This window comes from Grus americana, chromosome 4 (assembly GCF_028858705.1).
Source record: "Grus americana isolate bGruAme1 chromosome 4, bGruAme1.mat, whole genome shotgun sequence".
NCBI lineage: Eukaryota > Metazoa > Chordata > Aves > Gruiformes > Gruidae > Grus > Grus americana.
This window is the reverse complement of record NC_072855.1, coordinates 47,013,936-47,030,235: the sequence shown is the minus strand read 5'-3', so window position 1 is coordinate 47,030,235 and position 16,300 is coordinate 47,013,936. Positions and strand designations below refer to the sequence as shown.

The window sequence follows — 16,300 nt, the reverse complement described above, 5'->3', positions numbered from 1 at the left end:
AACAGTTTTCACAACACTGTCATATATCATATCACCCTTGTTGTAGAACCAGTTCCGCAGTGTAAATGCAGGCAGGTTTGATAGATCAGGTAGGGGTCAGGTAATTAGGTGAGAAAACTGCAGCCAAGAGGAAACAATTTAGGAATTGCTCACGTTGAATGAATACTTCAATGGCTTTGTCCTGTTTCCTAGATCCCTGGTGTTCACATCATGTTCAGCCTCTCCGGGGCTGGTAGCTGTGATGCTATGCTCTCTGAAATAAGTTTATTAGAGAACCTGCAGTTTTGTAGACTTGCTGAAGGACAAGTGCCTCTGTAAAAATAGGAGTGTTTTCACATTACACTGGCCATTTTGGATAAGCTTACGGCAGCATTTCACCATCACATCTAGTCTTAAAGCTAACCAAATATTTCAGAGAGGAAGACTTCTGCAAGATCTCACTGCTGTCAGATTACTGAGGGGGGCAGAAAGGCTTCGGAAGCTGCAGACCCAGCAGGAGAAAGCCTTCAGCTGACTTGACTGCACCTCCTATCCTGTCCTCAGCCACTCTGTACTGCTATGCTTTGCTCTGTATGCACAGCAGCTTCTGTGACCAGGTGATGAAGCAGACAGGGAAATCCATCCAGCAGAAAAATAACTCAGAAAAACAAATATCTAACTGAATTATTTCAGCTCAACACCTAGCTAAATGATTGAGATATACCAGCACAACAGGACATAGAGGTATGGAAAAGGAATTGTCCTGGAAAGGAAAAAAAAAAGTTCTGGAATTTAATAATTTTCAAGCACAGGCTTTAAAAAGGCAGTTTATCTTTTTGACACAGTTTAGATCAGACACTGTCATGCAATTTGCCATATTTGTAGGACAAGCAAAGAGATTTTTGCCCACATGGTTTTGAATAGGAGTGTAATCGCCTGCAGGAGTAAAGATTTAATTTGACAAATTTTCTAGAAAAAATTTCCCCAAATGGGAGTGGCTTTTGTTGGATTACTTTTTTTAAAAATATATTTTTCTCTGTCTTTTTGAAACAGAGTGTTTTGGAGTATTAGCCTGCAGTAGAAGCACTGGGTCCTTTTCCCGTAATGTTAGAACGCCCAGCAAGACTGCTAATACTGAAGGATAGTGAAGCCTTAGAGCAGCGAGTTTCACTCCAGAAAATTATATCCAAGAAATGCAGATGTGATTGCTGATTGAACTATTTTTTGTTTAATTTTATCAATAAAGTTATTTTAGTGGGAAATACATCATTAAGACTACAGAGAAGATGGCCGTTGAGTGATCTAAAGCATCTAGAGAAAACTGGAGAAAAACAAAATAGCTAAAATAATCAAAATGGAATAGGCATTGAAATAACCAGTGGTAATTTTAAAAAGTGGTGGCTCAGAGAAACTGCAAGCATTGAAGAAAAACTTTGACAAAGTAAAATAAAGACAATTAAAATAAAGGAAGCATGGCTTGGCACAAAAAAGGAAACGGAAAAGTTCCAGTTAATGTAATTGGAAAGACATGTAAGAAGTCTTGAAAGAGATAACAGCATCATCAAACTGGGTCAATTTTTAATAGAGAAAATTCTCACACACAAAAACTGTGTCTACTGGATTGTGCAAGTATGCAGTATTTTTGAGGATGGTCATTGCTTTTCCAGATGTGTTTGTTATCCTTTGTGGTTTGGCTGAGATCAGAGAGACTAAAAGAAAGCACAGTGTGTATCAGAGATGTGGGAAAATTTGTTCACCCTTTGCAAACTTCCCTCCAAACTGTATCTGACTTCCAGTTACATATACTGTTATGAGAATCAAAGAATCAAGATGGTTTTCTCTTCTCATATTAATTTCAGTTCAGTTCTTAGGAAATGTAAACTCTGTCTTCTTGTCCCTGACTGACTTCATATGCTTCAAGACAATGTTTCCCACTAGTAAGTCCAGCTCTCCTCCTACTTAGGAAAAGAAGGATTATGTGGCATGGGAGCTGTTTTCAGGAAACAGTGAGACTTGATGTCCTGCAGGCTGATCAGAAGTTTTCAGAGAATGCCTGGGGAAGAGGACCGGAAGTATTATTTTGGAGTATGAAAATAAGAGTGGTTTAGGGGATTGTGTGCACACATACCATTTCTGCTTGCTTTTTTATAAATATACTGTTTCTTCAGGTAATGAATATATTATTGTAATTGATTATTTAATAAAAGATAATACTGTAGTTTATCTATTTTATCTCTGAGAACACTCTTGCAGCCAGTTTTTTCCTGCTTGTTAGTGACCGTTCTTTCATGCCTTTTGGCAAGTTCTTAAAGAGTTTAAGAAAAAAAATAAATTAAGTTTATTAATGTTTTTCATGCCATTTTTTATGCTTGTTTTTAGCTCATTATGCCCATTCATAGAGTATAAAAATTTGTATGTCAAGTAGCAGTTACAAGACTTAACTAATAAAAAAAAGTAGATATATTTTTGAAATATAAAAGCAGTGTAGTATAATTTGTGGTCAGCAGTAAAAATGTGATGAGCAAGATTAAAAGAAGAGGAAAACAAAACTAATGGGTTCCAGACTTCCATTGATAAGTGAACAGATTATCAAAGACTGATGATTACTAATTGGAGAGTTAAATTACAAGTGATTTCATTTAGGTCAATAGAATACTATCATATGATCTTGGAATCAGGCCTGATCAGCAGTACCATTTGCCATCTAGCAGTTTTAAGATGAACAAGAGTAATTATTTCTCAGACGTCTCTCCCCTTTAAACAACACAGAAAATATTTCTGTTTGTATGGCTGGATAATTCAACTGCAACTGTAAATGCTTGAATTGTTGTGCAGAAATTATTATTTTTTATTATTTCATTTTTAAAATAAATTATGCCAGCTCTAGAAAATTAGAATCTAAGTTTCAAAGACTTTTGTTTTGATTGATGGTTGATCATGCCGTGATGGAGACAAAGATTTTGATGTAAAAGGGGATGTAGGATTTTAGATAGTAGATTTAGAATCTACTTTTTATAGGTTTATAATTCCTCTGATGACTATTAGAAATTTAGAGCAGTTACAAATATTGGCTCTTAAACTATATTTCAGCCTTATCTCAAGGAGCATTTCTGTCCTACTCTGTCTGGTAAAAGCCCTTCATTACCATGGTACGAGTAAACAATTTTTTACTTATGGTTCTCTTTAATTTGTACATTAGAAAAATAATTATTCCAGTTTAATTATTCATTAAAATCTACCTCATCATCTGCCTTTTTGATATTTTTTCTAATTCTAAGGCTTTTTCTGAAGAACAACTCCCTGTACTAATTTTTTTTGAGGTGTAACGTAAGGTGGGATTCAGTCATTCTCTTCTAGGCTTTCCTACCACTGCCTTTCTTTTGCCTTTCTGAAGTGTTCTGCAGCACAGAGCTGCATTTAGATGAAAGGGTATCTTCTTTTTAATGAGGTAGCTGTGACCCTCCACCTGCAAGGATACTATCGATGCCATGATCATATTAGTTTTGTTGAGCCAAAATACATTCTGAGTACATAAATTAGAGCATGAATACTTACAACTGTCTCCTCTTTTGTCACTATTTCTGCAAAGCACATTGTCTCTATAGAGAGTCATTGTAGGCGAGACAACGGAAGGTGAACAGCTATTATAAAAAATATACTGAGAAAGGAAGCTATGCTCCTTTTCCAGATGGGAACTTCAACAAACAGAGCATGGCTTCATCAGAGACCACAGTGTGCCCCCCTGCACGTCCCCCTCTCTCTGCTAAAGGAGAATGTGCCGGGGGATGAGGAGCACATACAGAATATGACTTGCACTTGCAACAGGGCAGAGGCATGGCCATGTCCATTGGCATACTCTATGCGCAGCAGGACGAGCCACATGGGGTGGCTGGCCCTTCAGGGTCCAGGGGTCTACCTGCCCAGGAAGGTGCTCCTTGTCCTCCTCCCGAGAGCTGGGACTCGGCCACCACTGCAGCACCAGTGGCCTGGCTCCTGTGTTAAGCACATGGGGTAAAACAGGGAGGAACTTGGGGGCCCTCCCAAGTAACTCACTTGTGTCAAATGCAAGGCTTGGAAGGTACAACAGTTCATTGCCTAGGGATATCAACTTGTTTTCCTTGGGAAAAGAAAATAGCCCACAGAGTTGTCCTGCCATTTGGACTAGCTGCTGACTCTGTCTTCAAGCTGAAGAGAATAATAAATGATCCTGAAAAACAAAGGAGTAATTTTGCTTGGTTCTTTTACTTGGCAGCAGTTGTAAGTGTGCGTGTGACGTATGCATGAATCTCGTCTTAAACCTGGGGTTGAGAATTGTTTCCTTTAGTGAAGAAATGTATGTTGTTATTGTGCTTTAGCTAAGTGGTGACACTTTACTCATGAAGAACTGACATGCAATGCGAGAACAAGGCCTTACAAAATCCTAGCATACTTTTTTCCTTTCTATCTACTGGGCATGTGCAGAATTCTGAAAAAAAGGTATTTGATTAGGTACCTACATCTGGATTTTAGATTCCTCTTTGAAAATAGGTGCAAATGGTTGTAAAAACATCCTATGTCTTTTGTAAATAAAGTGTAATCAAAATTGGAAGGAATGAGAACACTTGCTTAAAAAGTGTTTCAAGAGCCCATCTTGGGGTGGATTATTGGGTGTTCCCCTATTTTAAAAAGCAAATTCTGTCTTTATTAGTTCAGCAACTTCTTTATGAGGCTCTGTACTGAAAAACTGTATTTATTTTCTCACGGCTAATTATTATTTTCAGAACACACGTGGTCTGAAATACTTGTATTGTACCTTAATGACTCTGAGATATGAAACAGATTTATTTCTAATTTTCTATCTTAAGTAACTTCTTCAAGGTAGAACCTACAAACTTACTTTATTTAAAAGACTAGTACCAAACAATACATAATTGATTTATCAATATGGTGCTTCTCCCTCAACCAAAAAGATTTTATTCTATTTTATTTTTAGGAAGGAGGCACAGCTGGATGAAGAAGGACAGTTTCTGGTCAGAATAATTTATGATGATTCCAAAACCTATGATCTGGTTGCAGCTGCAAGCAAGGTCCTTAGTAAGTAATACAGATATCTTCTTTGCCCATTCATCACGAAAAAGATAACCCCCCCAAAAAAATCTATGTTGCAGAGGGAAAAAGGATTTAGCACAGAGGAAGTGAAAATGAGGTATTGGTCAAAGAAAGAATTTTTAAAAAATCTTAGAAGAAAGGATTTTATTTCTTTTATTTGTCTAAGATATTTTTATTCCTTTTATTCATTGGAGTGATTTTTATTACTTTCCAAGTATTCCAAGTCATAGGTGCACCTTAAAACTGCAGTAATATACCTCATCCACAGAGCATGGTCAGTGCTACAAGCCGTCATGAGGTAACTACCTTGCAAATACATCCAGGTTTCAACCACTGCTGCAAGAGCAGCCCATGAATAAATCCTTGATCTCTCTGCTGAACAAGCCTGCTGAGTTACATAAATGTTTGTGTTATGGGCACATCTCATTTCATATCTGCCATTGATTTGGGTTGCATTCATTTTCAATCATTGCAGCTCTGGTCTGGAATTTAAAAGGTAGAATGACGCCCATCAGCATTATTTTATCTGTAGACCCAAGTGCGGGATGAATTTGTTCTGAATCAGTAATTAGCTGAGAACCCATAAAACTATGATGACTGTAGTAATGCTGAATTGGAGCAACGCATGTGTTTCCATGCTATTGTAAACGAGAAGTAACTGCCCCGAGGCAAGCACTACTAACAACCGAGTTCCTTTATTTTCAAGTAGTGATTTCTTATCTGTATCAAAATCTAAAATGCTATACATGCATGAAACGCACAATGTGGCAAAGTCATAATGGTAGTTGGTAAATCCTAGTGAAATTCCTGTATTGAATATCCATTATTTGCCATGTGGACCCTGAATCTTATTTTTCTCATATTCTTCACCTACTGGATCTGGGTAGAGTTTAGGTATTGTCTTTCTTATTTATAAATACGAGACTGAAGTAGTGAGCAGAGTACATGAAATGCAGTGTTTGGGCTAAATCATGTTTTCCTGTTTTAACTAGATCTAAATGCTGGGGAAATTCTTCAGATGTTTGGGAAGATGTTTTTTGTGTTTTGTCAAGAATCTGGTTATGATACAATTCTACGTGTCTTGGGCTCAAATGTCAGAGAGTTTTTGCAGGTAAGAATTTTGTGCCAAATTATTTCAGATACCAGACAGAAGTGTGGTCTAGTCAACAGATTAGATTGAGATTTGGAGATATAGGTTGTACTGTGTATCTCCCAGGTATTTGTGAAGAGGTGTCTGAAAACTTTCTTCCTTATTATTTGTATTCTATAGAGCTTTCCACTGCTCAGCAGCTTTGGCACTGTTGTTCTCTTTCCCTCTCAGTTAATATATTATTCAGTTACCTGATGATAGAGTAATAATTTTTCCGTGGCATTTTTGACTGTTCAATTTCATAAAAAAGGAGTGAGAAGGCAGGTAAGCTGGGGTTGCAGAGGCATTCATAAATCTGAAATTTCATTTGAAATTCCAAAAAAACCTTTTGAACAGCTTTCATATGTGACAAAAGTATGGGGTACAAGAGACATGAAAAAACCCCACCAGTTCAAATTGTCTGTGTGTGTTAAGTAAAAAGACTTACCTTTCTTTATACTAACGGAAGATGTTGTCCTCAGATTTGTAGGGTATTTCTTCTCCTAAGTTCTCTTTGAGTAATTATAGATACTGGTTATTTCTAATTGTACATTATATACAGACCTAGGGCTAATGTACAGCTTGTGTCTAAGACATTGTCCTTCATCCATGAACTGAGGGTGGGATACAGCAGCAGTATTTAAGTTAATTTTTGTGCTTTCCTAACTGCAGAACAGTGTGATACTGCACTGTGAAAGAAAACAAAATGAAAACAATTTTTCAATAGCATGGAAGAAATGTAGTGACTTCTCTAAAGTGTGATTTGTAAGTGTTGAAGAATGGGCTTCGCTTTTTTTGTCACTGGAAAACTGTTAACTTCAAAAAAACACTTTGGATTTAAGATTTGTGATATATGTCACACTTGGAGAGAACTGTGTGCTGTAATGAGCTTAAAAACACTGGACTGATTAAGATTTCATGGGAGATTGCCCAAAAGCTGAGTGTCAAATTTCTATTGATTTTCACTGGAAATTTAGCAGCCTCTTGTAATTTGTTCCCTTAAAATCTCTCCAGCAATAAAAAGTGAAAAGAGCAGAGTGCATAGTTTGCTGGATTACTAGAATATTTACTCCTGTCTCTCACTACCTGCCCCAAAACCTGGATTATTCCAAAGCATCCTAGATGTTGTCAACCCAGATTTCTTGTACAAATCCCATGGACTGTAATTACTGGGCAGACAGACAGGGAATGTGTATGCTCCAACATACCATGTGTGGTCTGTAAACTCTTTTCTGTCTATGGGATGTGACATCCTTTATATTTCATAGCTTCATTCACAGGCTGCCCTCAAAGCAAACCTTCAGATAAGTGTAATATTTAAAAATGACTTACGTACTGAAGTTGTGGTTAGGGTTGAGCAAGAATAGGGGAGGAGGAAAAAAAAAGGTGTAGCTGGCCTGTTGCTTCATCACTTTGGTACACATGGATGGGCCAATCCTTCCCTAGTCCTTTCCCTCATGCCCTTTTCCATATAGTATACTTCTTTTTCCATTCCTTACCATGCGCGATGATGAAAAGACTGGACATGTTTGTTGTGTGCACCAAATATCTATAAAAGCATGAACAGCTTACATTTATATTCTTCTAATGACAGTATTTTCAGATGCTTTGTTTGAATTTCAGTGTTAACAGATGACATTGGCTATTATATACTCAGTAAATTTTAACAGGACTAATGTATTAGTAGCTGTGCCAGAAGTGTACTTTTTAGGTTTTTATTATGATGGAAAATCAACATTATCCATGATTTATTGTTTTTGCATCTTCCAGCAGTCAGATTAGGTCAGGAAACTAATTGATACACCTATTACAAAAATAGGTGCAGATTGGGTTTAATGTGCTGAACTTTTGTCAGATTCTTAAAATACATAATAGAGTTCCAAAAGGTGCTTCTTAAAATCTGTCCTGAGTCCAGGATATATGAAATAGTTGATGACTGCAGCTTTTTAAAGCGTGTGAAAATAAATCTCATATTTATGTTCTGTTTCCCTTGACATCTCAGAGAAAATTCAGTTTATGTGTAGATGAAACACAGGTACTTCAAGCTTCATGAAAGAGGAAAAATATAGCACAACTAAATCTAATATTTATACTTTCTGTGAAAAACACAGGCCTGGAAAAATCGCAAATCATATTGAAAGACACTGAGCCAAAGAGGAGTGTGAAAAGAGGTACCTCCTAAGAAACACAAACTGCGCTTTTATGTTATGTTCAGTAGCTTTCTACTGAAGGAAAATCAAACACTGGAGCAGTGGTTAGTTCTCTCATTTAGGGAATCATTTACATAGCTATTTAGTTGTTCATAATTGCAGTGCGATAATTTCAGGGGACTAATCCTTCTTTTAGAAAAGTTTCCCTATGCTCTGTACCACACAGAGCTAAACAGCATATCTTTGTATTTCAGGTGCCCATCACAAATCTCTTGCTTTTAGATGGGCTAGGATCTGTCTGATTTAGTATCGTTGCTTGTTCTTGCTTGGAGATCTCTTTGTGTATCACCATGGAGCTGATCACTGCTCTCCTAAGTTCTAGAATTAGTGTCTCTGGTCCCAGCACAAGCTCTGACATACATCTGAGCAGTCTAGGAGCCAAGAATTCAGGGAGAGAGCTTAACCTATTATTATCTGTACCTGACCGCACCTGTGGCCCACAGCAGGTGAACAAACTAGAAAATAAGACACATTTCTTCTTCCAGAAACTGCAATATCGTTTTAGAATGGATCAAACACAACAAAAAAATAGGAGTGGGGGTGACAATGACAATGTCTGAATGGCAGGATTTGGGAGTGATTTCGGCTCCTTGATCTGGAAGCACATCTCTACTGCTTTTTGACTGTGTGTTGGAGCAAGGTTCTGAATACAATAAGCTCTTTGCTCACCCCATAATCTGTATGAATAGGGAGAAAAGACACATTGGGGACTGGAAAGCAGCTGCAGTACATCCTGGGCAAGTCCCCCACTCTGGATGATTAGAGAGTAGAGACTGAAGGGCATATCACATGGGCTCACCTGTGACACCTTGGCCAAAGTCAGAAGTAATGGGGTAGTAGGGTGGCAAAGTGGTCTTGGAGAATGGGGCTACTGCCATTTGTTAGCAACACTTGTGCCAGACTTAAATGTTTGTAATTAGACAACCATCTTATAAAAATTCTGTCCTTGACATTGGCCATTTCCCATAACAAACTCCTTTTGAAGGAGGAAGTTCCAGGCTGAGTGCATCCTAAGGAATTAATTTCTAAGAGTCTCATTTCCTCTGGAGGCCTCCCAGGAGAAGAGGCAGCTGTTGGAGCACTTCACAGCTCACATGAAATCAAGTTCAGTATTCTTCCACAAATGTGATGATCGACAGATGCTCATGAAAGGTGGAGAATGGCCCAGACAGCACATTGAAAATATTTTTGCCTCACTTTTCCTTGTACTGGCAGAAAACAATATGCAGAGCCTGGTGGTAGCAGTTACCTTGGCGGGGGGGGTGTGTGTGTGTGTGTGTTACAGAACAACATTTAAAATATGCAGTAATGTTCTGGATTTAAGATGTAAAGGATTTGGATGAATTTACAACATAGGTAAACCCATTATGTGGGTTGCAAACTATCCAGCAAACTAGGTTGCTCTTTCTGTGTTAAAGATACAGTAAATAGCAACGTGGAGCCTTGATAATTGCTCAAAATTGGAGCTAGTGTTGAGTTCTGAGTATGATTTTGATCTCATTGTTCTCTTTAAATGTCTGTATTAGATATGCCTATCAATTTATCATTTAGCTTTCCTCTCCAGACAGCTATTTGTCTGGTCAAAATTTAAAGTTAAATACGTAAGATGTCCAGGACATCAGGTGTAAAAATAAAACATCTCGTCACTTTCCTGAGTAACCTTTTCTGAAACATTGTTACAGCAGTTGTGATATGTTCTATGTATTCTGTGGATTTTTTCAGTTATTCTCAAAGAAAATATGTATTTAAGGTTGGTCTTTCAATCATTTAAATCTTTACTTTAAAATTTGAGACTTTGTCGGGCCTTGTAAACTTGGGTTGACTGTTACGATGTCAGAACTAGTCTGTTTCATTGAGAATAAGGATAAAGATTCATGTTTATTCAGACATACTTATTTGTATTCAACACCTAAATTCACATCTGAAGAGGAGGACTAGAATTGGAAGGGATGAAAGTTCATGAGGTACAGGATTGAGAAACACAGATAGGGTCTTTAGTCATCAGAGTGTTTCAAAATACAGCATAGTCAAGCATGAATTTGTATTATCTGGAGTAGTTTTTAATAGTGCTAATTTTGATGCCATTCATTATCCTAATGTTGCCACAGTAGATGGAAAGAATCTGAAAAACCTGCTATAATGACAGTTCTACAAATGATAAGGCAAATGCATAGGGAGTGTGAACAGTCGGAGAAAGGGGATGATCAGATTATACAGAATATCAGGTTATACAGAATATGTACTTACTTTTTTAAGAACTAATAAGTGAATGCCTTATAATCATGTTTTTAATTTCTTCTTCCAGAACCTGGATGCTTTGCATGACCACCTTGCTACTATTTACCCGGGTATGCGAGCCCCTTCCTTTAGATGCACTGATGCGGATAAGGGGAAGGGACTCATTCTGCATTACTATTCAGAGAGAGAAGGTCTCCAGGATATTGTCATTGGAATCATCAAAACGGTAGCTCAACAGATCCATGGTACAGAAATAGATATGAAGGTAATGTCTGAAGTGATGTACACATTGGAAGTTTATGACATTAGGACAAAACCAAGAAAATCAAAAGTGAAGTGATGGCAAATAATCATTTTCATTGTTGCTGTCCTGTGTGAAACTGTGGCGTAAGTACTGACTCAGGAAAAGCCATCATCATTTGTATTGCTTTAAGGACAGGTCAGCCACGTGCTAAGAAGGGCAGCACTAATTTACAAACAGACGTAGTTGGGAACAGTTCAGAACAATATCCCCTTATTCAAAGGAGATGACAGGCACAGAAATTAGATAATGGCTTATTTGGCGTGCTTTTTTCCACTTTATTTTATATTTGGCATATATTTCTTACTGTCTACTCTGTTCTGTGACAACACAGACATTTTATATCTGTGTCCTAGATTCTTCATCTATGTGCAAACCATGAGGCTGATGTGCGCTGATGAGGCCTGGCTGGCGAGCAGTGTTTTCCTTCCAGCCTGCATGCCACGTCCTTCCCAGAACCAAGATGTGTTTGTGGGTCTCATACTACCATTGTGTGGGAGTGTGGCTGGATATACACTTACAGCTCCAGAAGTGGAAAAATGTTCCTCAGTCACAGAGTTTACATAACTCATGTGTGCTAAGTCACTTGTGAAATGGGAGAGAGGGTTCTGCTTTGTGTCCATACAGAGCAACAGAAATATTTAATTGATCCGGCCTTACATATGTAATGGTATAAAGTCAGAGCTTGATTCAAGGTGCAGATATATCTGGGGAAAACAGCAAATAAAATCTTTTTGGTCTTAGAAATACTGCAAATAATATAAAATACTTTTGATCAAGTAGAAAGAATCTAAGCAGGTACAGCAAGCATTCTTTTTTTTTTTTTAACCATTCCATAGTCGCATTACATTTCTAGCACAGTTTCATTGTATACTTGCTCAGAAAAATCAGTTCCACTTTCACAGGTGTATCACACAGACATGATCTTGCTCAGGTAAGAGATTTACAAGCAATCCAATGACAAAGGTATTTGTACTGCTATACTGGAGTATTTGCCTTTTAGGTTTCTTGTTATAAACTAGCCCAGGTTTATAGTGAATGGCTAGTTCTGCATAGAGATGGTGATATACTTGATGTCCTTGTTTAGATTCTACTTTGTAGAATCAAAGTTCAAATTTTTACAGCACGTGTTAGTAACCAGATACAGAAGGATGCAACAGAATCAAAACACTCCTCCTCTTAGGTGCCTGTTTATTCAAAGTGTTGAGACACACAAAGTGGACCATGTTGGAAAGTTGGCTGCAACAGTGCTGAAGCTGTTGCTTGACAAGCGTTTCTTTTGGTAGTACAGGCAGCTTACGCAGTCCCCCTTCTCTTACTGCTCAAGCTTGTCCTACGACAGCTTCTTCAGCTGTGTCTCTCCAGCTGTTGTCAAGCTATAAAGTAAACTAGGCTGAGGAAATGAACTGGGTTCAAAATAGGTGTTTTTTTCTGGGTTATTTTTACCCACATCTGTTCCTTTATGTGTTTTGGTGTTCTGTCTATCAGAGGGAGTTCTGCCAGCATAATCGAGGGGTCATGCAGAGACAAAAATGATCAGTGGGCAGAGGAGAAATCTGGATTGTGCAAAGCAGCTACCTGAACAAACTTTTGACAAACTGTGTTCTCAGTCTGTTACTTTGTTGAGAAGATTGTATACAACAGTACTGATACCCATCTAGGACTTCTCACAAATAATACATGTTGCATACAGCTTTAAATGTTGATTATAAATTTACTTCTCATTTTCATTTGACTGTGTCAGGTTTTTCTGGAAACTTTGTTGTTGTACTGTAATTAAACAGAAATTTAATAGTATTGGTTAAACCTTTTGTAAGTGAGCACAAAGTTTAAGTTAAATCCAAACCATTCTTGCAGACCGTCTGAGCCAAAAGCACGTAGGTGCTTAAAAATTAGTATTACCTCTAAACTGAAACCTTTCCTTTTATGAGAGATCCTCCAGTGCCTTAATCATCTTAGTGGCCCTTCGCTGGACTGTCTCCAGTAGCTCCACGTCTGTCTTGTACTGAGGAACCCACAACTGGGCACAGCACTCCAGGTGTGGGCTCTCCAGTGCTGAGTAGAAGGGAAGGATCACCTCCCTCCACCTGCAGAGAAAACGTAAGGAATATCGTGATCACAAGAGGAAAAGTAAATATTGAGGAAAACATATTGTTCTTGTTTTGTCCTAAATTGTTTCTTTGGGCGGAGAAATAGCTAAATAGAAAAAATGTTTAATTTTATCACCTTTCTGCAGTTTCACACAGAACTATTTTATATATACACACATATATATACACACACACATGTTCTTCTGAAATACAGTAGGGCTTCCTTTTTCCAGAACGGTGTCCTGCAGGAAATGTGGCTTTTCTTTTAACACCTAGGGTACGTGTATGCTGAAGGCAAGAAAAAATAAAAAAAGGTCTCAGTTTGTCTCTGTTAAACTCTATTAGCACTGAAGGGAAGGCAATTTGTTTTGAACTTGGATTCACAATTCCAGTTGAATAGTTCAGGAAAGCCTAAGTTGACATTAATCGATTAATTAGTTCAAATCCAATTCGCCTTATCTTCCCTGATATGGTAATCAATTTTTAGCTAAATGGAGCTAAGACTATATAATTTTTGCAGCAGGTATTGTCCCAAGAGGTATTGCTGACTGTGAGAACGTGCTAAGAATATTTAGGTTCTGCCAGTCTCAGTATAAAACTAAAAATCTTCATGGTGCTGGTGACCAGCTTTGGCATGAGATCTCTGTTAGCAGCCTTCTGGCTATGCCTTCTCTTGCTTCACTTGTCAGAGGTTGTTTATGTATAAATGAGGGTGACCTGTGAAGGTGAAGTCAGGACAGGGATTCCCTCAAGGCTACAAATAGTATGGGTCAATGAAGAATGTTGTACAGTCCTACAAAGCCCAAAAATCTGTTGGGAAAACAGACTTCTGCAGTTCTGTTATTATCTGAGATCAGACTATCAAAATCTTTCTTTTACACAGGGAAGGTGGTTTACAATATAAAATGAGAAAAGACATGGGGAAATCCTTGACAAGATGATAATTTCAGATTGTCTCAGTACTAATGGCAATATAAAAAACAAAGCTAGAATGCGACCAGCTGGAGAGCTGACCTAGAAACTACGGAGGTACTTGTCATGGAGGACAAGCAGTACTGATCCACACATTAAAATGCTAGCTGTGTATGAAGATAAGTCAATCATGGAGCATGATCAGCCTCTAATTCTGACACAAGGGCAGCTAGAAACTTCACTGGCTCCTGGCTCGGAGGTTCCGTGCAGTGAGACAATCTGCTTTGAAACCAGCTGCCAGGTGGAGACGTTCCCACAGTTTTAACTTTGGGTGTGCAAAGCTAGGAGTGGTACTATTTCCACAGTGAACTGCTTTGCCTCAGGATCGCCCTGAAACAGCTGCAGTGACATTTGTCAAGTAGCATTGCACAGTCAGCTTTGATCAGAAGAGATCAAGAATTTCATCCTGTATTGACCTTTAAATGGCAAAAACCTGACTTTGTATTAATCTTTACACTGATGGAAAAAGATCCCTGTCCAAGGACATTCTGTCCCTCCCTCATGCTGAGGTACAAGTTTATCTTGGGGACATGCTCGTATCTATAGAATTGAGTCTTGTCTTGTAGATACATCAGTGAAAGTTTAACAGATAGCATGTGTTCGTTATACCTCGTGTATCACAGTGATACTGCTTGATTTAATATCTTGTGTGAAGCTCCCCAGGTATATTAAACCACAAAGTTATTTTAAAATAACTGCTCTGAATTGTCCTTCCCTGAAATATTAGTGTGACTTTTCACTTGGCTAAGCAAGGAGAAACTCTGAAGATACATCTTCTGGAAAGCACAGGCAGGTTAGCAGCTAGATGTTATATATTCTCTTTGAAACCAGGAGAGTGATTTTTCCCTTCAGTTTTTAACTGCAGTTACTATGGTGACTGAGCTCTTAGACGTGGTGAACTGATGTCACTTCACCAGCTAAGACCGCAGGGGGAGGAAGAATTAGACTTGATTCCTGGCTTTGTTGCTTCTGTCACTGAACTTTCATTTGTCAAGCATTTAACAGAGGCTTCTTCAACAATATTTAAATGATACTGAAATTCTGTGGCTTGCAAACTTTGCTTGCAGAATGAAACAATAGATAAATTCTATTCTAGTTAAGCTTACCGCAGAGTATCTAGGGCAGGTCTTTATGCCAGATAAATACCTGGTCAATTACGTTGGATCTGTAGGTACAAGGGTGAAGGGACAGAATTTAACATATTGTGTTAATGGACAGAAGTGCTCATTTTAAACTTGCTGACAAGGTGGATGAAATCATGAGATAGAAAGATTAGATAGCACATAAATGATGTGAGCAGAAAAGACATTGTGAAATTACATATCCAATGGGAAGTTATTTAAGGATGACTCAGTAGCTTTCTTAGCCTGGAGATGGGTATGATTGTAGCTTCTGTTAATAAGGGTCTGTGCATGGATGACCAGAATCAAATTCAGTAAACCAACCATGTCCACAGCATATCAGGTTCACCATGAGTCTGCGGCTGGCACAGTGGCTGTCTTGCAGGGCTGACACATTTCCATGTGTTTTGCCTGTTGTTCATTTGCTGCACTAATGTGATGCATGTAGTACAGCAAGCATTTCTAGGTGTCCTGGAGTCTGGTCAAAAATAGTGTTGCAAATGAACTTGAAGGTGCCTGGGAAATTTGCAGCTTTGCACTGTTACTGACACAGTTCTAATCTGTAAAGGTTAGCTAAATAGCACATCGTGTGTGATGACTGATTCATCACTGTGTAAGCTTGTAGGATCTGTAGAGGGTTGGAGGATCGTGTCTCAAACTTAGCTAGACGTCTTGAAGCATGTAGCAGTTCTATTTTTATAGGTTGGTTGGTTGTTTTTTATTTAACCAACACTTGAGTTTTGTTTATTGATGCATCATTCATTTCTAATAAATGGAAAAAAAGGGCAGTTATGAAAAATCCATTAGGTGCTGCATGGTAGCAGGAAAAAACCTATAAATTCAGGTGCAGGCTGGTAACAGAATACTAGTATGCAAGTGACTAAGATGGTCATCAGGTGGTAATATCAAGATCTCTGGAAGGTTATGTGCTGTTAATATAAACATTTACTTAAAAATTATTAGATCTTTAAAAATGAACTTTAGGACTGCTTTGCCAAATGAAGAAGCTTTTCACCCAAAGTATGCATTTTTTTCCCCAGTTGTGGCAAGAGCAACTCTTTGAAGTAAGATCCAAGACTGGAAATGATCTGGAAGCATAGATCAATTCTAGTGATAATTCTACACAATATGAAAAAGGTTACTCTGTATGACCTCAGCTATCCCTGGACACA

At 38.1% G+C, this 16,300-nt stretch overlaps 1 protein-coding gene across 1 annotated transcript in view; it reads left to right on the top strand.

Annotated features, from left to right (window-relative positions):
* Window positions 1-16,300, top strand: part of GUCY1B1 (guanylate cyclase 1 soluble subunit beta 1) — a 44,316-nt gene that overhangs the window by 13,021 nt on the left and 14,995 nt on the right. The window contains exons 3-5 of the mRNA XM_054824519.1: window positions 4,952-5,052; window positions 6,060-6,178; window positions 10,712-10,909. Of these exons, the coding sequence (XP_054680494.1) occupies window positions 4,952-5,052; window positions 6,060-6,178; window positions 10,712-10,909 (418 nt within the window). The remainder of the gene's footprint in view (window positions 1-4,951; window positions 5,053-6,059; window positions 6,179-10,711; window positions 10,910-16,300) is intronic.